General features: G+C 49.6%; 1 protein-coding gene across 8 annotated transcripts in view; it reads right to left on the minus strand.

Annotated features, from left to right (window-relative positions):
- Positions 1-23,354, minus strand: part of AFAP1L2 (actin filament associated protein 1 like 2) — a 108,937-nt gene that overhangs the window by 21,163 nt on the left and 64,420 nt on the right. For 5 of the 8 annotated variants that reach the window (XM_050804230.1, XM_050804224.1, XM_050804223.1 and 2 more), the window contains 4 exons: positions 17,396-17,470; positions 15,975-16,069; positions 7,455-7,545; positions 3,852-3,935 (listed from right to left, as the gene is read on the minus strand). In XM_050804230.1, the coding sequence (XP_050660187.1) occupies positions 3,852-3,935; positions 7,455-7,545; positions 15,975-16,069; positions 17,396-17,470 (345 nt within the window). The remainder of the gene's footprint in view (positions 1-3,851; positions 3,936-7,454; positions 7,546-15,974; positions 16,070-17,395; positions 17,471-23,354) is intronic. The other 3 variants (XM_050804229.1, XM_050804228.1, XM_050804226.1) reach the window with 1 other exon arrangement.

Genomic DNA, 23,354 nt, shown 5'->3' on the forward strand with positions numbered 1-23,354 from the left:
CCAAGTCCACAGGAACCCTGAGAAGACACTGCCCCACAGACCAACTGTCTGCTCTTGACAAGGCCGGTTCTCCTACTCACGGCCTCTAATTCCTCAAATGAAAGATGAAGGGCGTGGGGTGGGATGCTGCCAGGTTCTCCCAGGCCTGGCCTCTGGCATTCCAAGGGCTCAGGAGGAAGAGACGCCACCTGCACTCCACCTGAGCTGTGTGCAAGGCAGGCCTCTAATGGCCACCGGCCTGGCTGGGCCTGGCTCAGTCCTAGATCTGGGGAAGGGGCTGTGGCTCCTCCAAAATAAAAGTCCAAATAAACCACGGCAGGAAATACTTTGTGGGCAAAGGGGCCACCTTCTTCCTCCCAAATACCCTCTCCTAGTCAGAGCCCTTTTTCAAACCTCCACTCATATCCTCCATAGACACTGCTTGCCTTCCCTCCCTAATACCTCCTGGCACAAATGTAGCTCCTTTTACTCATTTCTAACTTAAACCCTTACTCTTTTGTCATTTCAAAAGAATCCCAAAACTCATCAGAGCACACATCATGCACGATTCTACGTATACCCCACCCACCTCAGTTTCTAGTTTCTGTCCCCACCACCCTGCAAGAGTGGCTCTGTTCCCAGGTCCCACTGCTCTATTCAAGGACAAAACAAACGTGTGAATAAATCAGTCAATCAGTTCATCTGTCTATCGATTGATCGATCTATCTGTCTATCTCTCTATTCATCCATCCATCTATCCCTGAAAAGCAGGGCATGGAGGAAAGGGAACCTCAGGATTTCAGTCCAACACCTGGCACAGGAATCCTGTCTACCATAACCTTGATGTTCTGCCCGAATTTCCCGGGGAGGGCTCACTGTCTCCTGATCACTGGATACTCCCATTCCCGGCAGCCCTATCAGTTAGGAAATGGACTCAGCATCTATTTCCCTGACTTCTGCACGGCAGTCCTTGTTCTTTCCCCTTGAGTCAGGCTGAATGACACTCTGCCTTCATTCCCATGACACCCTTCAGAAGAGGACCAGCCCAGAGGCCCCTAAGTCTTGGCAGAAGAATCCAGAAGCCCTTTCTCCTGTCTGTATAGCTACATAAAATATTGTTGATTTTACTAAGAAGCACATTTGATTTTACTAAGAAGCACATTTGAATTAGAATATAGAAAAATGGGATGAGGCCCCTGCAATAGTTATTCTAGCAACAGTGCCAATGAAAATGTGTTTTAATGTTTCTAAAAACAACATTTTAAATATTTTAATATCAGTTTTCTTTAAAAGTCGTGTGACACTACTTCTCTTTATGGCTTAATGTAAAAGTGTATAATTTATACCTATTAAATAAGACTGAAAATAGCAGTATTACCCAGGATGGAACCCTGAACTCTTAGATTACAGGTGACAATGTAATTTAACACAGGCTCCTCAGACAGCAGTCTGGCAGCCTGTTTGAAGAGCCATAAAAACACCCATACTCTTTGATCCAATAATCTCAGTCCTGCTATTTTATCCTAGGAAACTAGTTTTTTAAAAAGAGAAGGGACCAGGCGTGGTTGCTCATGCCTGTAATTCTGGCACTCTGGGAAGCCGAGGCAGGTGGATCACTTGAGCTCAGGAGTTCGAGACCAGCCTGGGCAGCATGGCAAAACCCCATCTCTACAAAAAATACAAAAATTAGCTGGGCATGGTGGTATGCACCTGCAGTCCCAGCTACTTGGGAGGCTGAGGTGGCAGGATGGCTTGAGCCCAGGAGATGAAGGTTACAATGAACTGAGATCATGCCACTGCACTCCAGCCTGGGCAACAGAGACCCTGTCTCAAAAAAGGGCAGGGGTGGGGAAGAATGTTACATGCATTAGGATATTCATTCAAGGGCTGTTGAGCAGTCAGCAGAAGGGGACTGGGTAAGTAAAGCATGATTTTACCCACTTAAGAATCTACTATGCAATTGTAATCAATTAAAACTCTGAAGACTGGTGTGCAGCTCAATAAACTCCCTAAGGTATGAATAAGGGAGAAAGCACAATTAGAACTATACATGCAAATAGATCAGCACTGCAAGGCAACATAGAAAAAGCTCAAAATAGTTGATTCGATGGGTGGTAGGATCAGGGTAATTTAAAAAATTTTTCCTTATTGCCAGTATTGCATTATCTGTATAATAAGTGACATTTTAAAAATGATACACTGTCATTGGGATTCTTCCTTCAGTAACAAAAATTAATGGAGGAGGCTACAGAGTTTAGTGTGAAGAATTTGGGTAAGTCTCCACTGTTCTGCGCTTCTGGGGTTGCCCCACATGTTTCCTGAAGAATTCTAACATTTGCCCATCCTCCTCCATGGGGGTATTAGGAGGCTAAGAACAGCAAATCATTAACAGGACTAGGTATGAAAGAAAAAACATTGAGGAAAAAAAAGAGGCTGGGCATGGTAGCTAATACCTGTAATCCCAGAAATTTAGGAGGCCAAGCTGGGCAGATCACTTGAGGTCAGGAGTTTGAGACCAGCCTGGCCAACATGGTGAAACCCTGTCTTTTCTAAAAATACAAAAAAAATTAGCCGGGCATGGTGGTGGATGCCTATAATCCCAGCTACTCAGGAGGCTGAGGCAGGAGAATCGCTTGAACCAGGAAGTGGAGGTTGCAGTGAGCTGAGATCATGCCATTCCACTCCAGCCTGGCTGGCAGAGTGAGATTCTGTCTCAAAAAAAAAAAAAAAAAAAAAATGACCAGGCGTGGTGGCTCACGCCTGTAATCCCAGCACTTTGGGAGGCCTGAGGCGGGCAGATCACGAGGTCAGGAGATCGAGACCATCCTGGCAAACACGGTGAAACCCCGTCTCTACTAAAGATACAAAAAAAAAAAAAAATTAGCCGGGCATGGTGGTGGATGCCTGTAATCCCAGCTTCTCGGGAGGCAGAGGCAGGAGAATGGCGTGAACCTGGGAGGCCGCAGAACTTGCAGTGAGCGGAGATTGCGCCAATGCACTCCAGCCTGGGCAACAGAGTGAAACTCTGTCTCAAAAAAAAAAAGAAAAGAAAAAGAAAAAAGAACAATAAATCATACTCCTGGAGTAGCTCGGAGGAAATTTAGAGCAAATATATTAATAATTGTTTTTACCCGTAAGAGGGATCATAATAGCACACCATAAACATTGGATATTCTTGGCCAGGCATGGTGGCTCACACCTGCAATTCCAGTACTTTGGGAAGCTGAAGAGGGCAGATCACTTGAGGCCAGGAGTTCGAGACCAGCCTGGCCAATATGGCAAAACCCCGTTTCCACTAAAGATACAAAAATTAGCCAGGCCTGATGTTGCATGCCTGTAATCCCAGCTACTTGGGAGGTGGAGGTAAGAGAATCACTTGAACCTGGGAGGTAAAGGTTGCAGTGAGCCAAGATCATGCCACTGCATTTCAGCCTGGGTGACAGAGCCAGACTCCATCTCCAAAACAAAACCAAACAAAAACAGTACCATATTCTGAAAACAGATACTTGGCTTCTAGGAGGTGCAGGGTGAACAGGAATGAGAGGCAGGATGCTGAGATAATTCCATCCCCGTCTGCCATCCCTAGGTAGACTCTACCTCACTATGTCCTGTGGAACTGAGGGCAGAACAGCCATGCACACTGTGGGTCTTTTAGCCATGTGTTTTGATAGCACGTTCAGGGCAGTGGGGGTGGGACTGTGGAAGGCCAGGTAGGTGGCTCCTCTGGGAAGATTGCACAGAGCATGCACATGCAGGACCCATGCACAAGGACAGGAAGAAGGCGGTGGCCACCCTCGGGGCACGCACACATCTCTGAGAGCCAGGCAGCAGGCAAGAATCACTGGCATTCCAGCTCAGGGAGCAAGCAGTACCCAAGGTGATCGTGGCGTAAATGACTCCTTCGGGCATCTGCACCCATCTGGGGACTCCACTGGGGAGAAATCCACCAGAGTGACCTGCACAACATCCAGGAGCACGGACAGAGGGAAGAGAAGAGAGACAGGATGAAGAGAGGAGTACGTCCAAGTGCAGAGACACAAAGAGTGACCCAGATGTGGCAACCCAGCTGCCAGTCCACCAGAGGTTAATGCTTGCCCATCAGAGGTGTGGGCTGTTGGGTGAGGCCACTGCTGAGCCAAGGACAACATTTCCTGGATCCAGACCCCTTCGCATCCAGAGATGACCATGTGACTACTTGTCACCAAGGGACTGTGGGTGGAAGTGATGTGTGTCGCTTCTGGCTGGTGCTGTTAAGAAGCAGATAGGGGTTCTCTGCTCTCTCTCTGCAGAGGATTCTGTGGCCCTTGAGGGTGGCCGAGACAAACATGGACGGAGCCTGGGCACCTAATCTACATGAGGATGAGTAATGCCCCCCACTGAAATACCCCTGAGTGTGAAACAGGTTTGCATTGTGTTACTGTAGACAGAAGCTGCTGGGTTGTTATAGCCACTAGCATTACCCCAGGGTAAGACACCATCAGCGAAGTACCTGGTATCTCTGGCAAGCAGGGCAGACCCCGATACCCCTAGCACAGGCCATCAGGGCACTCATTACACATGTGCTCAGAGAGAGGGACATGACCCGGGGAGCAGTGTGGGGACAGGGCTGATACAGCAGGTCAAGAATCCAAGAAACTGACCTTTTGCAGGAAGTCAGCAAATCGCTATGGCCACCAACTATAGCAAGGGGCTGGGGCCCACACCCATTTCTCTGGCCACATGCTGCATGTCACACTGACCAGGCAGGACCTGAGGCCAGGCCAGCTTGTAAGGCAGGTGAAGGCCTCGCTCTGTGCTGACTGTGACTGCTTCTCCCCAAGTCATCCCCAGGCCTCTCGCTGGCTGGCAGGACAGGCAGAACTATGTTCCCTCCCACCTCGCAGCTGGATTTCCTCCATCTCGGAGCTTTCTTGACCCACTCCACACAGTGAGTTCGAGCTGTCCTTGGGATGACCCCTAGTCCCGGCTACGACAAGTATGAACTCACAGTTGAGAGACAAAACCAAGAAGCGCTGGCCTTTCTGACCACTTGTTTGTGTCGAGATGGAGCGTCTGCCCCACAAACCGGCCCCCTGGCACGTCTGGCAGGCAGGCCCCTGCTGGCCCGACCGCACCTGAGGGCAGGGAGGTGCTCACCGCGGTGAGTCACTGTTTCCACCTTCAACGCGCATCCAGACGGCAGCACCGCACCCTTGCCTTTGGTCTGAAATCACAGCCCGACTGGTGAGTTGGCACCACCTCGCATGCTCAGTGGGTCAGTGCTAAGTGCCGACTGCCCACAAAGCCAGTGTCTTAGAATAGACTCAACCCAAACAGGCGATCACCTCCCACAGAGTTCCCAGCAGGAGGCGGCAGGTAAGTGTGAAGGAAGGGCAGGGGAATCCCATGCCTCTCCCAGTCACCGGTCCCATCTCATTCCTGGTCCTGTTCTTATTTTTATTCCAATAGTTTTTGGGGTTCAGGTGGATACGTTCTTTAATGATGATTTCTGATAGTGCACCTGTCATCCGAGCAGTGTACACTGTACCAAATATGTGGTCTTTTATCCCTCACCCCTGCTCCCAATCTTCCCCCGCTAGTCCCCAAAGTCCATTATATCACTCTTATGCCTTTGGGTCTTCAAAGCTTAGCTCCCACTTATAAGTGAGAACATAGGATATTTGGTTTTCCATCCTGAGTTACTTCACTTAGAATAATGGCCTCTAGTTCCATCCAAGTTTCTGCAAAAAACATTATTTTATTCCTTTTTCTGGCTGAGTAGTCTTCTGTGCTGTGTATGTACCACATTTTTCTTTATCCCCTCATTGGTTGATGGGCACTTAGGCTGGTTCCATCTCATTCCTGGTCCTGTTCTTTATGGAACCAACAACACCTTCTTCAGCCTAGTTCATTCCCAGCCCCAGGGGCCCTGGCCTTTTATATCTGCTGATTGATTATGCTTTGAAAGCCCTTTCACTTACAAAGGAAGGAAAGAGAAGGAAGCCAGAAGGGGAGGACCACAGTCCAGCTGCCCCAGAGATGAGGGTCACAACCACCTCTTCCTGAACCTCGAAGCCTTCCTGTGTAATCAAATCCCCAAACCAAGAGCACTTTTGATCCAACTTCCTCAGGCTGCGAACCATCAGCCAAGGACAGAGGGTGCTAGCATGAGCCCTGCCTACAGAGCTGCTCACACAGTATCCAGGGCGATCTTTTCAATACCTAAGTGATATAAGTTTGACTGTGTCTCCACCCAAATTTCATCTTGAATTGTAGCTCCCATAATTCCCATGTGTCATGGGAGGGACCTGGTGGGAGGTAATTGAATCATGGGGGTGAGTCTTTCCCATGCTGTTCTCGTGATAGTGAATAAGTCTCACGAGATCTGATGGTTTTATAAAGGGGAGTTTCCCTGCACACGCTCTCTCTTGCTACTGCCATGTAAGACGTCTTTGCTCTTCATCTTCTGCCATGATTGTGAGGCTTCTCCAACTATGTGGAACTGTGAGTCCATTAAACCTCTTTCCTTTATAAGTTACCTAGTCTTGGGTATGTCTTTCTTAGCAGCATGAGTACAGACTAATACACTAAGTTAGGCCAGTCCCTAAGTAACCCTCTGGAGGTTTGCAGTCTTTCCTCACTCAGAGAAAGGCCAAAGTCATTCCTGTGGCTGGCAGCCCCATCTGTGTCCCCATCTCCTGTCACTCTCCCCTGCGCCTGCCATGCTGGCTTCCCTGTTGTTCCTCAGACACACCCAGAGCTCTCCTGCCTTGGGGCTTTTGCAGATACCATGTTCTCTGTCTGGAAAGTTCTTCCTGAATGTATCTGCCTGACTCACTCTCCACTTCATTCAGGAATCTGTTTAAGTCATGCTATCAGAGAAGCCTTCCCTATCTAAAGTAACTCCCCTGTCCTGCAGAAGCCCAGCTCCTGTTCTGTTTTCCATCTTCTCACTTATCACCACTGACACATGCTGTTTATTTGTTGTCTGTCTTCTTTCACCGAATGTCAGTGCTAGGGATGACTGGGCTCCTGTCCCTGACACAGTGGGAGCACCATAACTATGAGTCCAGTGAAAGAACGTGGAAACTGAGCTCAGACTCAGCCTGACCACCACTTCCATTGCTGACCAGGGCCTTGGGCCTGTTGGCCAAAACTCCTCTCTTCCATCACCTTTGTGCTGAAATCTCACAACTTGCAGGCAGGAACCACAGAAAACATCAGACACAGTCAACCTATTTGTTATGTGCCATCCCTCGTTCCTCCTTGCAGGACCGCTAGGTCTGCTGTGGGTCTTCACTCCCCATTCAGACTAAAGGCTGAATGCTCTGTGGCCAGTTCTCAATTTGGACCATACTTTCCTGTCACAGTAGCCCAGGCTACCCTCTGTCACCCAGCCCAGGATGAGCATATCTGTTACCCCCAGGTAAGTCTGTACCAACATCTGAGAAGGAAGCAGTAAGTTGCCCTCCCAAGCCCCAGCCGCTGGGATGTACCATTCAGGGATGTGTCATATGGCTCAGCCTCTTCATAGTAGCCCTCTGGAGACTCCGTCTTTGGGATGGCAAGCTGTTTCCGTTCTGGAATCTGTGGTATGAACAAATAAGACAAACATTTGCAGATACAGTACACTGGGAGCAACTGGACATAACTCTTTGGGTGGAAGTCTAGAAGACAAAAATGCCCAGCTGGATGTTAAACTTTAAGCAAGTTGGGAGGGAGAACACGCAATATCATGAATCCCATCAGTCAGAGTCCATAGTGTTTGATCTGTAGCCATGGAAGGGCTGTGGGCACGTTTTCTAACCTTGCCAAGACTCAGCTTTCTCCCCTGCAAAATGAGGCTCAAACTCACTACCACACACACAAAATATCATTATGCACATGATATATCACACACTTAACGGTCCAGAGAGTGCCAGGCTGTTGGGATAGCTATTGTGGCTTTTAAATAGAATATAGAATATATTTTCTAAAAAGACAAGTGCTAATCAATAGCACATGGAGAAAGAGGACCAGGTTTCTAAATCCTACACTTTTACCATAGTATATAGTTCAATCACTCATTCAGCAAATAGTGGATGACTTCCACGTGCTAGCTGAGAGGGACACATTGAAACTTCACGAGTCAGTCCTAAAATAAGCTTGGGTAGCTGGTAAATCTTTAACAGCTCCTGGTCAAGTGCATTGTGATACAGTAGTACTATAATGAACAAGGTCAAAGTTCTGTGGGAACCAGAAGAGGGTGTGAGGAACATTTAGGACAAAGGAAGGATGCCCAGGGGATGTGATCTTTGGACTGAGTCTCAAAGATGACCCTGAGCTGCTTGTGTGGGATGAGGATGAACGTGTGCAATTCGAGTAGAGTAAAAAACACCTGCAACTGTGTTAGAAGCATAGAACATGAAATCATTCTGTTCCTCCCTTATTCCACCTGCACAGTAGGCACTAGACTATGAAACTATGCTTCCATAAGCTACCTTTATACAGCAACCATGGGGGAGAAAAAGAGGTAACTTGTTGCATTACTATTATGAGAGACAGGTCATGAATGTGTAAGCACCCTTGAACGTGGGTCTCTTTTGTTGTGTTTTTCAGATAGAGTCTTACTCTGTCACCCAGGCTGGAGTGCAGTGGTACGATCCTGGTTCACTGCAACTTCTGCCTCCCAGGTTCAAGTGATTCTCCTGCCTCAGTCTCCTGAGTAGCTGGGACTACAGGGGAGCGCCACCACGCCCGGCTAACTTTTATATTTTTAGCAGAGATGGGGTTTCATCATGTTGACCAGGCTGGTCTCAAACCCCTGACCTTAAGTGACTGCCCGCCTTGGCTTCCCAAATTGTTGGGATCACGGGCGCCAGCCACCACACCCGGCCCCCAGCATCTTTCTGAATCATGAAACTCCATGGGCTGCAAGAATATCCCTTCCAGCTTCCCCAGGGCGAGGACACAAGGGTCCCCAGAGCCCAGTCCTGTGTGGCTTGGACTCTACAATCTGTTTATATAGACCCTGGAGTTCATGTAACTTGATTTCAATCCAGGCTTTAGGACCTCATAGATTTAACCTTGGGTATGTGACAGGCTCTCTGAGCCTTGCTTTCCTTCTTTATAAAATAGTACTAGGGTTGTTTTGAAAATTCAATGAGACAAAACGTGACTGTTTCCACAGGGCCTGGCCCATGTTAAATACAAGGAGGCCATTGTTATCACTGTCTGGGGCCCCTCCACAGTCCCAGGGTCTGCAGGTTGAGCAGTGAGGGCAGTTAATGTGACAGGAGTCGAACTACTAGACTGTTGTCCTGCAAGCTGAGACGAAGAGGATTGACCCTGACAGGGCATCACAGAGGGTTGGCTGAGACCAGGCCACAGCCTGGGTCCAGCAGCAGATCTGGTCCTGTACCAACAGAGCTGACACGAGGCACAGGGCAGACTCAGAACAGCCTTCAGCCCTCCTCTGGCACATGGCACCCCCTACAAAGGAAGGAATCAAAGAATTTGGTCATTTCGTAAGCAAACCTGACACTGTACTGGGCCGACAGATGCACTGCCGAAGGGAGTCAGGTCGCACACCTCTGCCCTAGCAGACAATGGGCGCGTCACTGGTAACTGCTAGCATATGGTCCTCCCTCTTTGCAGTCCCAGCCTGGTGCGGTATCTTTGCTGTCTCAGCCTGTCCTGGTCCCCCTGGCCAGCCAGCAGCCTGAGAAAAGGCTGAGACAGTGACAGACTGCCCGTGAGCCACTAACAACAGGCTCCCTAGGGTCCACAGGGAAAGGGTCCTCTCGCCGCCACAGCAGTAAGGTCTCCCCAGTGGGCCCTAGGCCTCATAGTCTGATCTGGCTGGGCCTCCAGCTCCAGCCTCCAAGAAGCTCCATTCCCATCAGGCGGGTCCCATCTGGAGAAAAGCTCTGGGCACCCAAGATCTGGCCCCCCCAGGTCAGGATTCCCGAGAGTCGAACAGGACAAAGGGAGGAGTGAACTCTTCTGCAGGAGCTCCCCAGGGGTCATCACCACAGGGCCTGTCCCTGGGGGCCTCCTGTCCTGTCCAGGGTGGAGCCAGGCAGTGTTTTCTGAGTGTCTCCTAAGCTTCTTTGAGAAGAAAAATAGCTCAGAGGAGTTTGAGCTACTCAGGTGTGCAAAATGTATCAAGCCCAGAGACAGGAGTATGGGGCTTCGGGCACCGTTTTCTCCCCTCCCCATTCCCATTCCTGGGGGCAACTGTTTAAAGGCATTTTATTCCTCACTAGCTGCCTCATCCATTATCTTCAGGTTCCTGGAATTTATGCTACAAAGAACAATGTTTAGCTGATGGATAGCTTACGGTATTTTAATGTAAAATATTGGTAAACAACTTAAAAACTCTCTCTTCTTTTTCCTTTGAAAACCCACTTGTAACTGCTGCCAATAGGAACATGGATTCAGGGTAACTTGAATCTGTGCTCCTGGACTGCAGCCCTCAAATTTGGTCAGAATAAACTCTCTACTTATATTTATTTTGCCTCCATTTTTTGCCTGTAGGTTGACACTGCAAACTCTGAAAATGGCTCACTATGCAGAGACAGTGCAGGGCAGGAATGGAGTACGATCCCCAGAACTAGGCTTGAATCCTGACACTAGGACATCCTCGCCGTGTGACTCCGACCAACTCACTTGACCTCTCTGGACCTGGCATAAGATGGGGAGAGCAGAAATATCTGTCACATGGGGTTGCTGTAAGGATCGAAGTGTGCCTATCACTATTCAATATTCAGTACACATTAGTTTTTACTAACCTAAAAAATAAAATGTAAAAATAAGAAAGGGAGAAAGGTGTTATATATGTGTTTGGTGGAAGATAAACCAATGCACTCCGGGGGTGGGTGCAGAGGAGACCACAGGATGGAGTCCCAGCTCTCAAGGATGCTGGGTTAAATGATGAGTCATGTGATTAAACAGACACAATGACCTATTATCAGAGCTTCAAGGAGACAGATCATCTCACAGGGTTAAGGAGAAAGGACTATTATTTTAATTATTATCATTATGATGGTGAAGACTGTGAATTCTATATATATATATTTTGAGGCAGAGTCTCGCTGTGTTGCCCAGGCTGGAGTACAGTGGTGTGATCTCAGCTCACTGCAACTTTCAGCTCCTGGGTTCAAGTGATTCTCCTGCCTCAGCCTCCTGAGTAGCTGGGATTACAGGCGCGTGCCACCATGCCTGGCTAACTTTTGTATTTTTTGTAGAGACGGGGTTTCACCATGTTGGCCAGGCTGGTCTCAAACTCCCGACCTCAGGTGATCTGCCCGCCTTGACCTCTCAAAGTGCTGGGATTACAGGAAGAATGTGAATATTAAATGAAGATCCAGAAGAGATTTAACATCAAAACCTGAAAAACTTTGACTGTTTGGAGGAAGGGACTGTGTGAGCGAGTCAGGCGTGGCAGGATTGACCAGACCAGAGGTCCAAAGGGCCGCAAATCTTTTCAGGAAAGGGCCAAAAAGTAAATGCTTTAGGGATTTGTGGGCCACTCAGAACCTCTGTCTTATCTCAGCTATTCAACTCTACTGCTTGCTGTAGCTCAGAAGTCCACAGACTAATACAACTAAATAAGCTTGGCTGCCTTCTAATAAAACACTATTGACTAAAGGATGTTGCAGATCAGATTTGGCCAGTGAGCTCCAGTTTGCCAAGCCCTGGCTTAGACTAGACACAAGAGCTGATGAGGGATGGCTCAGAGGACCCAAGGCGTCCTCCCAGCTCTAACCACCCTGCCCCAGAGTACACTGCAGAAGGCTCCCAGGTGGGGGTGAGTGGACAGGCCAGGCCCAGCCTCCCAGGCTAGCCATGGCAACGTCCTTTTAGGGATTAAGTGGCTTCCCCCACAGAGCAGCTCATATAACAGCAGACCAGCGCGTGGCCAGGCCTCAGAGGGATGATGGGGTGGAGATGGCCATGCTAGCCAGACCATCAACCATGGCCAACAAACATCTGTTTCTCCTGCAAGGACCACGGCACCTGGCTGTGTAGACAGCAGCCTGGAGAGGCCACAGCTCCGTGAGTCACTGTCCACACCCACGAGGTCACTCCAAACCCCTGGCTGCCCCTTCTATCGCTGGACAGACCTGCTCTCTACTGAGTCTGTAGGGGTTGGAGTGAGGACATCTGGGCTCGTGGCCGACACGCATCCCGAGCCTGCGACCGAGGCATGATCCTGGCCCAGCCATAGGCCCTGAGGACCCCAGGCGGACGTCCAGGTGCTGCAGAAGGGGCCGGTGAGTCCAGGGCCAGGCAGCTGTGCAGGGCCCAGCCCTCAGGTGGAGAGGCCTCCCTGACACCTTGAAGTTCTGGGATCAGGGGAGGAAGGCACGGGTTTGCTGTCTGAGGAAGAGAGGCCACAGGGCACTCCAGGCTCAGGGCTCCAGCCTCAGCTGGACAGTGACTCAGGCAGCTGTGGCCTCTCCAGGCTGCTGTCTACACAGCCAGGTGCTGTGGTCCTTGCAGCAGAAACAGATGTTTGTTGGCCACAGTTGATGGTCTGGCTAGCATGGCCATGGGGTTCCGGCGGCCACGGCCTCTCCCTGCTCTGGTTCTCCTCCTCCTTCAGAGCCACAGACACGGCTCTGCCCTGACGCTGCTCCTCTGGGGGCCCTGGACTAAGAGTGATGGCTGCTTCAGCCTGATTCAACCTGAGGAGGCCTGACGGAGTGAGGACATGTGCTCGTGTGTGTGGGCAAGGACAGGGAGAGTGCCTGGTGGACACCACCTACATCCCCGCACCACATCTGGAACCCCCTGGGGTAGTTGGGTGCCTTGCACAAGACCAGGAGGGACCTAGTCAGGGGACTCGCGGTCCACGCCCATCTCTGGTCCTTCACAGCAAAGTCCACAAAGTGGGAGGGAGCTGCCTTTTCCTGTCAACTCAGCTGGCTTTGCTAGAAGTCTCCCTGGGGCCTGGAAGCTGTCCACAGGCAGTTACCACTTGGCTGAAAGGCCACCTTGGGATCGGGCCATTCCTGGGTACTGATATTTTCCCCAACTGCAGCACCAGTTGCAGTTGTCCTTTCAAACAGGACACAAGCCCTCATCACAGACGACAATCCAAGAAGTCTACTCTAGAGGGAACCACGTGCCCCTCTCCACACTCAGTGTCCGAGGCACAGGGCACTGGCCCAGGAGCAGAAGCCAGCACCAGAATCCCAGGGCCCACAGGGACTCACCATGGCCCAGTTAACTTACAGCTATAGCCAGGCCCCAGACCCTGGGCCCCTCAGTCCATGCTGTTTGTAAAACACAATTTCTCGAACACTCACACAGTACTCGGTGCTCGTGAATCTCTGCCCCTACCCACCAGCTGAGGACCCACCCGCAGCTGTCCCTGGTGGGGCAGATGATGGCACTTCCACTAGCAAAGCCCAAGGTACCTTGGTCAGAATCAGACGCTGGATTTAGGATAGAAAAGTTCCAGCCGTGGCTCAGAACAGCCACCTTTCCACTCCCACCAGCCAGCAAGCAATGCCTGGGCCACACCAGAAAACCTCTGGTTAAAGCCGTCAGCATACGGATGGGACAGCAGAGGCGCTGTGCTGTTCCCCCAAGTATCGGGACTGAAAGTGAGGGGAGCCTGGTGCTGGAGGGACACAGCTTGAGCCCTTGCTCTGCTACAGGCAGGAGCAAATGTCAGGGAGGCCCAGGCTGGGGGAGGAATTGGGAACAACAACAACAAAAACCTGCATTTAAATCCTGGCCTAGTACCTCCCAACTGTGGGACCTTGGCCAGTGGTTTTTAACTCTGAGTCTGTTTCTTCATATGAAAAACAGTGACGAAAATACCTATTCCTTGCTGGGTGGTGGGCGGATGGTGTGTGTGCATGGGATGGGGTTGAGGCTCAGGGTGTAACAGTGACTGGCACTGTCAGCATCACAGGGACACCAGGGACTCAGGTTCAGTCTTGACATCAAGCCTCACTCAGCCTGAGATGAGGAGTCCCCACCAGCTGTCACCCAGCTCAAGGGACAGCATGCAGTGGGACACTGTCCCCGGTTCTCTGGAACTGCCCACCCATCACACATGGTGGAGTCAGATCCTCAGCTGTGGCCCCTGCCCCCCAGGAAGGCACGAATGAAGGGGCCGGTCCAGAGCCATTCTGGGGCTGGGATCCCCTCCACGGAAACATGTGCCCACAGATCAGGTGATGGTCACTTGGCGGGAGCTTAGCTTCCTGCTGGCGCTGACCCCAGACCCCCTGGCTACCCATATAAACCCTTCTAAGCTGAGACCCCAGTCCTGCCCCAGGATCCCTCCCCAGCCATGCCCTACAGGGGAAAGAACATGGGTTCAAATGCTGACTCTGTTACTTACAGGCTGTGTGACATTAGGTTTCCTCACCCTTAAAATATAAATACTACCACTTATCTCACTGAATACTAGCACAGTATGCCACACAGTGGTGAGGGGCTGCCAGCCTTAGCCCATTGAATAAGCCCATCTGATGAGACAGATGTGAGCACTTCTTCCATATAAACCAGGAAACAGAGGGTTAGAGACTTCAAATAACTTGCTCAAGGCCAAAGAGCTAGTGGCATGCAGAACTGGGATTTGAACCCACATCCATATGATTTTACAACTCCATCCATCCAAATTAATGGATATTTATGTATGGCCTACCTCTGTCCATGTCTGCAGATACTGGACACAAAATAGTAAACGAGACACAAGGTCCCTGTCCTCAGGAGCTGACATCAGGAAAGGAGACAGTAAACAAGACTGTTCCAGTAGCACAAGCCATGGAGCAGGTAACTGGGTGGTGGGTAGATAGCAACCTGGGTGCAGATGGGGGAGGGATGCCTTACTTAGCCAAGGCAGCAGAAGTCTCTTTTTTTTTTTTTTTTTTTTTTTTGAGACCGACTCTCGTTCTGTCGCCCAGGCTGGAGAGCAGTGGCACGATCTCGGCTCACTGCAAGCTCTGCCTCCCAGGTTCACGCCATTCTCCTGCCTCAGCCTCCCGAGTAGCTGGGACTACAGGCGCCTGCCACCACGCCCGGCTAATTTTTTGTATTTTTAGTAGGGATGGGGTTTCACTGTGTTAGCCAAGATGGTCTCGATCTCCCGACCTCGTGATCCGCCCACCTCGGCCTCCCAAAGTGCTGGGATTACAGGCTTGAGTCACCGCGCCCAGCCGAAGTCTCTCTTAAGAACTCCGGAGAGATAAGAAGTTAGTAGGGGCCCAGGTGGTGCAAAATCCCTAAAGCAGGCCTGACCACAGTGACAGAATCCAGGGGCAGAAGGGAGGCCAGTGAAGACCCTGTATGAGGAGGCCGGACAATGAAGCTGAGCCAGATCATAGGCCCTGAGGCCATGCTAAGAAATGGGATTTTGTTTTTTCTATGTTTAATAAGAACTATTGGTAAGGTTCAAGCAGGAAGTGCAGTATGATATGATTTATGAATTTTTACGTTTCCTTTGCTTTTTAACTCCAGAACAACATAGGGGAATGATTTATTTATTTATTTATTCACTTATTTTATATCTTAGAGATGGGGTCTTGCTGTGTTGTCCAGGTTGGCCTATAGTGGCTATTCACAGGTGTGATCACAGTGCACTGCAGCCTCCAGTTCCTGGCCTCATGCAATCCTCCTGCCTCAGCCTCCTGAGTAGCTGGGACTACAGGCATGCACCACTATACCTGGCTCTTGCAAATTTTTTAAAGGTCACTGTGGCCTAGGCTGATGACCACAGCTGTTCATGGCCCTGTTCACATGATACTAGATAAAGAGCCTGAGTAGCGTCAGGTGGCACTCAATCAAATTTCCCCAGACCCATCACCCTCAGCATCCGGAGTACCGCAGCCCCAAGCAAATCCCCTGTAGGCAGGTTTACTTTTGCTCTGTCCCTACCCGTGCCTTGTCCCCGTCCCTGAACACAGCAGTTGCTCAGAAAATGCCAGACACTGAGTGAGCTGACACCTGTGAGGACAACTGGACGTTCAAGGGGCTCACATCAGGGAAATCAGGGGTCCTGGACTGACACTTACCATCTTGGGTGGTGGGAGGTCTGGAAGGCTCTTCTGAGGGGCCGAGGAGTGCTGGCTGGGCTCCCCATTGGGCAGCAGGCCCTGCTCCTCAGGCACTGCGGGCAGCAAAAGGAGAAGGCTTCGGTGAGGGGTGAGCAGCCTCACACAGGGTCTCCTTCCTCAGGAATGCCCGGTCACATGCACCATTCCTGGTCACATGCACATGCACCTCTTTTTGAGGCGTTTATTATCCAGGCAGGCGGTTTCTGGAGCTGAAGTTGTTTTTCCTCCAAGAATAGGGTACAGGAGTGCCCCAGCCATGTGCCTGGTGTTTCTGGCAGCCTCTGTACCTGCTCCCCTACCCACCCCACGTCAAAAAAATGGTCTAGCCACAGAGCTTCGGCCAGCAGAGGAGCTGCCTGGCGGCCACTATATTGAGCCACTCTCAGCATGGACCCTGTGATTATGGCTCTTTCCTCCCACAGTATACCCGGAAGGCAAGCGACCCCCACCAGAGTGGCCAACCTCATCTGGATGAGTTCTGCCATGTCTCAGGCTTGGTGAGGGGCAGGAAGTGAAGGAGCCACACTGGGGAAGTGAGGCCACCAACCCTCGGTGCACTTGTAAGGAAAGGTGCCAAAGACACTTCTGAGCCTGTCCATTTCACCCAGCCCTGGGACAGACAGTCTCAGGCAGGCCCGACCTCGGGGATTTGGTGGCTGATGTCTCAGAGACAAGCCTTTGACGGGACTGAGTGCTTTGCAATGCTGTGTTCCCACCCCTCTCTAAGCCTTTGTGTTTGAGTCACAGGCTTGGGAGTTAGGAGATGGTGCTTCTTAGCCTGCCTCTTCTGCAACTAGGCAGCTCTGCATACCTCTGGGCCTCCCCGAGGTCTTGCCAGGCCCCTCCCTGGAGGTTTTAAGGGAAAAGCAGAGAGCAGAACAGAGCAGAAGAGGGAGGCACCATGGAAGACAACATATGTCCTTTCCATGGGAGACAAAACGTTCCACCAAAGACAGCACCTTTGAACATCATCTGTGACTATTAAGGCAGTTGCTGACACCACCATTTATTTCTCTCTCCTCTTCCTCAAAACAGACTTCTATCAAAAGACATAAAGGCAGAACCGTGGGATCAGCACCACACACAGCTGCTTTCTTCGAACATCTGAATTATGACTTCCTGTTCCTAGGATGATGCTGGGAACAGCCAAAAAGTTTTAGGGCCAGATTCCTTATCCAATGGGCAAGGAGGGGGTGGCCTGTTGAAACATCCCAAAATACATCAACCCAAAATACCACCAACCAAAATGTGGCTTCCAAAAATAACTCCGCCAGGCGGGTCTGTGTGCCGGCTGGGAGGAAGAAGAGGTGGGACAGAACCAGCGTGGACCTTCCCTCATCCCGGGAGTGGCCATCCCGTCAGTGATCCCAGCCTCATACCTTTGCCTTGAGACTCTGCATTCTGTTGCTGGTTGATGGTCACTTTGTTCATATAAATGTACTCCTCATCAGAGCCTGCAGAAGGAAGGAGACACGGGCTTTGTGTGACTTCATGAAGAGAAAGGGCCTCCAGCCAGAAACCCTGTTACCCCAGAGCCGTTTTCATCTGCCTGGGTTCCAGTAAAAGCACACGGCATTTTCAGTGGATTGAAAGAATAGTCTAACATGGAAAGAGCTGACAGATTTGCAAAAGAGAAATGACAAGTTGCTGACTGCTGGTTTTCTAGCCTGGCCGAGGGGGTGGGGGCAGGTAAGATACAGAAGGATAACTTAAGGAATAAAAATCCTGTGCTTTGGGAGGCCGAGGCAGGTGGATCACTTGAGGTCAGGAGTTGGAGACCAGCCTGGCCAACGTGGTGAAACCCTGTCTCTACTAAAAATACAAAAGTTAGCCAGGCATGGTGGCGTGCCTATAATCGTAACTACTCAGGAGACTAAGGCAGGAGAATCACTTGAACTCGGGAGGCAGAGTTTGCAGTGAGCTGAGATCACACCACTGCACTCCAGCCTGGGCAACAGAGTGAGACTCAGTCTTTAAAAAAAAAAAAAAAAAAAAGAAAGAAATCTTAAGTTCAAGATCTGCCTTGTATCCCACCAAGTAGAGAGGTCTCTGGGCTTCCTAGCATTTCCTTTAAATTGTAAAATATTTCCTGTCATTCTCACCCTAGTCTAAATTACTTGAATGGGCTAATCCGAGTGTGTGTAGATAAGCCAGGTCACACCGAGGACCTGGAAGTTTAGCTCAGAGGCCTCTAGGTAGGGGGCCATTGGACGGGTGAAGGGGGACCTGAATAGCCAAATCACGTGAGTTTTGAGTTTAAAGGGGTGAGTATCCTGAGAATAAGAACTGAAGAGCCACCAGCCACCTGCTCTACCCTATGGATTATACCCTGCAGTGGCACAACCCATGCCCTCCTTCAAAACCACTTCTGTGCAGGCTAAGTCACCTTTCCCACGCCTGTCTGGGCAGAGAAAAGCTGGCCTCCTAACTCTTGCTCCACTTCCAATCCCCCAAGGACCCTTTCTTCAGAAGTCTTCAGAGGAAACTCGTCCTAGGGTTTCTCTTTGTCAAAATCCTCTTGAATTTCTTCTGCAGCCTTAATTTGCATTTCCTAGAAACTTGTGGCTGATAAATTCCAGTGGTTGGAGACTGCGTTACTGAGCCAAAGGACCCAATTCTAACCTCTGGCGAAGGAAGCAGTTCAGCGTCACTCTGTTCCACGGCCACAGACCACCCAAACTCCAGCCAACAGGCCTGCAAAAGCAGGGCCCCAAGAGCCAAGAGGAACAGGATGGGCTGGATACAGCCTCAGTGAACGGCACCTGGGGTTGTCATCTTGGTGCCTTGCCCTGCCAGGACCAGTCAGCAATGTCACCCCTGTGCCAGGGACTGCAGCAGTTTATGGTGGGAGCTATGAGGTACGAATGGAGTGAACCGAAACTCACAGACTCCCACCCACTGAGACTCAAAGGGGGCTGGGTCAGTCCCTTCTCCAGAACATGGCAGAGGGGAAAAGTGCCCTGCAGGGAGAGGCAGGAGAGGGCGTCTCAACCAAAGCTTTGCCATAATGGCAGAATTCTGGGTAAAGCACCTAACCCTTGTGCCTCCGTTTTCTTGTCTGCATAGTATGGAAAACAATCATGATGAAATACTGCCTGTTTTAACCAAACTCTTCAGTTTTCAAGAGTACAAAACTCAGATACTAGGGGGTTTGGAAAGGTAAGGTAACCTTACAACTAAGACGAAAAATGACAGCTTAAAACATGGGACGTGACTGAAAGGCTCAACAACAGGAAAATGGTAACAAACCATGGCACATCAACATATACAACAGCAAGTCATGTTTAAAAACTAAATAGATTACTGAAGAGTGTATAATTGGCATGGCCATTTTAGAGATGATTTTGGAGGATATGTTTTTGTGTTCATATTCTTTGACCCAGCATTTCTACTGCCAGAAACTTATCCTACAAATAAACTCTAGCCTTTAAAGAAAACTGTATTTAAGGACATTCACTACAATATTGCATGAATTTTTTTAAAAAAAGAATACAAAATATGGCCAGGCACGGTGGCTCACACCTGTAATCCCAGCACTTTGGGAGGCCAAGGCGGGCAGATCATGAGGTCAGGAGATCGAGACCATCCTGGCTAACATGGTGAAACCCTGTCTCTACTAAAAATACAAAAAATTAGCCGGACTTGGTGGTGGGTGCCTGTAGTCCCAGCTACTCAGGAGGCTGAGGCAGGAGAATGGCATGAACCCAGGAGGCGGAGCTTGCAGTGAGCTGAGATAGTGCCACTGCACTCCAGCCTGGGCGACAGAGTGAGACTCCGTCTCAAAAAAAAAAAAAAAAAAAAAAAAAAAAAAAACAACGTAAATGTCTACCAATAGGTTAAACATTAGGATTCACCCAGCATTGAACTCTACCCAATCATGAAAACTAGCAAGGTAGCTCTGTGTCTGTTTACAAAGATATTCAAGACCTAGAGTTTGATTATAAGATCATGTTTCAGAATAGCAAAAAAGTATATGAATTGTCAACACATGGAAATGTGTGCATGCAGCAATTCTAAATATAAAAATAATGTAAAGCAGAAAACAGAGGAAAACCACAAAATATTCAGATAATGCTGATAAAGATCAGAAAAGGAACTGGAAGAACATAAATAGTGTTCAGTGTTCGTTTTATTTTTTTATATCATTAAGTTCACACACCTATACAAAAAAATAAAAGACAAGATGTTATTGTTTTAAATGTTAGATTCTGAGCAGGTGCTTTCTCTCTAAGATGACGATTTGTAAGTTGCAGAGAAAACTCACACTGGCCACTTCATGAGGGTGCATCGGCCCACCTCGGGTGCGCTGCAGGCTGAGGCTGACTTAGTTTTGATTCCTAGAGGGTTGCTAATCTAGGGCTATCCAGGTTGGGAAGTAAGAGGCTCCCAAGACCTTCTGCAATTGTGGGAAAAATACAGTAAACCTGGCCTTAGTCAGTGAGGTCGCTGACAGGGAGGCCAGACTGCTCAGTCCTGTCTGGGAGGCGGCAGCCTTGGGCTGGAGAACTTTTTTTTTTTTTTTTTTTTTTTTTTGAGACGGAGTCTTGCTGTGTCGCCCAGGCTGGAGTGCAGTGGCCGGATCTCAGCTCACTGCAAGCTCCGCCTCCTGGGTTTTTACGCCATTCTCCTGCCTCAGCCTCCCGAGTAGCTGGGACTACAGGCGCCCACCACCTCGCCCGGCTAGTTTTTTGTATTTTTTAGTAGAGACGGGGTTTCACCGTGTTAGCCAGGATGGTCTCGAACTCCTGACGTCGTGATCCGCCCGTCTCGGCCTCCCAAAGTGCTGGGATTACAGGCTTGAGCCACCGCGCCCGGCCTGGCTGGAGAACTTTCTATCGTTCACTCAACTATCTGAAGAAGTGCATTCAGCATGAGCACTGTGCTAAGTGTTGGGGATACAGCAGAAAACAGATGTCACCTCTGCCTTTGTGAACTCCACAGTCTGGCAGGAGAGACATACCTGAATCTGATCGTTACACAGTGGGTGGGAAATGACTATGGCCTGAAGGTGTTGGGAAGATGAGCTCAAAGTGCTTGGAGGTCTGCAGAGGATAGTCCTTCCCAGAGAACTGGTGTAGGGTGGGGAGGAGGAACATGAACCTCTTTGCTACCACTGGATACAGAGCACTTGAAGTGCCTTTGATCAGAGGGGCAGCCACTGAAACGTCCTTGGAACTTCTGAGGGTGGGAGTAGGAGTGTGAGGCAGGAGCAAGGGCTGGTATGGTAGGGACACAGCTCTCACTGATGAAGGCTGGAACAGACCACAGGGAGCCAAGCCCTCAATAAACAGATCTTAGTCTATGCCTGGACCTCTCCATCCAAACAAAAAGCAAAGAGGGTAGAAAAAATTGTTACACTGAGGAAAAAAAAAAAAAACACAAAGATCAGAAAACTCAAAAGAGACAATTCCCTTTGCGAAGTATAAATGCACACATACACATCCTGCCCAAAATGTGTGGAAGTCCTAGCAGCTCAGCCTGTGTGGACCACAGCTATCTTGAGATGATCACCTTGCCTCCATCTACAAGTCTCAACAGGCTGAGCTAATTTTTGGGTAGAGGTGGGTCTGGGAGGGCAAGGGAAAGAATGCTGTAATTTCAGGTGTGGTATGTCTGTTTAAGATTCTGTCCTGTGCGACACAACAGTTACTGAAGCGCAATGGAGCAGGGGGAGACAAGGTTAGGTCCACCTGTCCAGGCCCAAGCCCTGGTTCTGCCCTCACAGCCGTGTGCCCTCAGGAAAGTGACTTTCAGAGGCTTGGTTTCCTTGCCGGTAAAATGGGAATAAGGTTTGGGATAAGGAATGAATGATATCATCCATGTCATTTACTACATTAAGTACAGAGACACAGAAAGTACACAGTAAATGTTGGCTGCTATTGTACCCAATCTGCGGTCTAAGGGCTACAAAGAGGGCCGGAAGGGAAGTTCTGTTAAACAGTGGCTATTAACAAGTGGGCTTCGCTTCTGAGAATACAGGCCCCAGGCCTCAGTGTGGCTGTGCATGGGTGGCACTCTGGAGGTGATTCACCTTGGGGAACCCATGACCAGTTCTCAGCAGCTTCCCACCCCCTACGAGCTGCGGAGTCCAAGGAGAAGGGGAAGGCCTGACTTTATAAGAGCTGATCAAGGGCAGAACAAAAAGGTCATCCTACAGGAAGCCACATCACAGGTTAATTCAAAAAAGAGACCACATATAGGAGGCGCTGCCAGAGTGGTTAGCATGGGTCAGACTTATCACAAACAGGTGGTTTCCGTTCCCAGCAGAAGCGATTTTTTTATCATTGTGCGTTCAAGGTGGAGCATATCGAAGTGGTGTGGGGAGTGTGCTTTTTAGAGGATTCCACTGATAAATCCTTCATGGAGTGAACCATCCCCCTCTAACTTTCCCGCTTTGTAATGTGGATTTCCCATCTGCGTTCCCACGGTGGGCTGCTTTGATGTGCCGCTGACCAGCACTCGTGGCGGCAGGCAGGCAGGCGGACGCTCCCTACAAAGCCTTCAGGAACATGGGAAGCTGCAAAGGCTGAAGGAAAACACCTCTGATGAGAGGCTAAGGCAGATGATTCCTCCAGAAGAGAAGGCAGATGGGCATATAGCAACATGCCTCGGCTTTACGACTGCTTATTCAGAGAATAGAAACTAGTTCCACAGGGAACAGGGAAGGGGAAAGTCCTCGAAATGTAGTCTGGCAGATTCAGGTTGGACACAAGGAAGCATTTCTGGACTGTGATGGCCGGGGCAGGTGGAGACTTCCCTTCCCTGGCAGGACTTGGCCTGTTCCCGCTGGGAGGCAGATGGATTACATGCCCTCACACGGTCCCTGACTGTCCCCAAACAGCATTTCCAGTTCTTAAACATCTGACATAAAAATCAACTCAACTGTTACGACTTCACAAAAAGGGTTTTCCTTTTTTAAAGGAATCTGAATTTGCTAGAAATAAAACCATATGTCCCCAAGAAGACTTTTTCAAGAATGTTCCTAGCCGCCTCATTCGTAATAGTTCAAATCTGTGACCAACCCAAATGGCCATCAGTTAAGTGAAAGGATAAACAGACTGTGATATATTCACAGAATGGAATACTACTCAGCGATAAAAGGAACAAACTACAGACACACTCAACAGCATGGATGAATGAATCTCCAGAGAAGCCAGACATACAGTACACATCATATGAATCCAGTTATACAGAACTCCAGCACAGGCAACAGTAATCAGCACCATGGTTGCTTGTGTTCGGCGGCTGGGAATGGCCAAGACAGAACTTTCTGGATAATGGAAATGTTCTATATCTTGTTCTGGGTGATGAGGAGACAGGGGTATACAATTATCAAAA

The sequence above is a fragment of the Macaca thibetana genome, chromosome 9, assembly GCF_024542745.1.
Source record: "Macaca thibetana thibetana isolate TM-01 chromosome 9, ASM2454274v1, whole genome shotgun sequence".
Lineage (NCBI taxonomy): Eukaryota > Metazoa > Chordata > Mammalia > Primates > Cercopithecidae > Macaca > Macaca thibetana.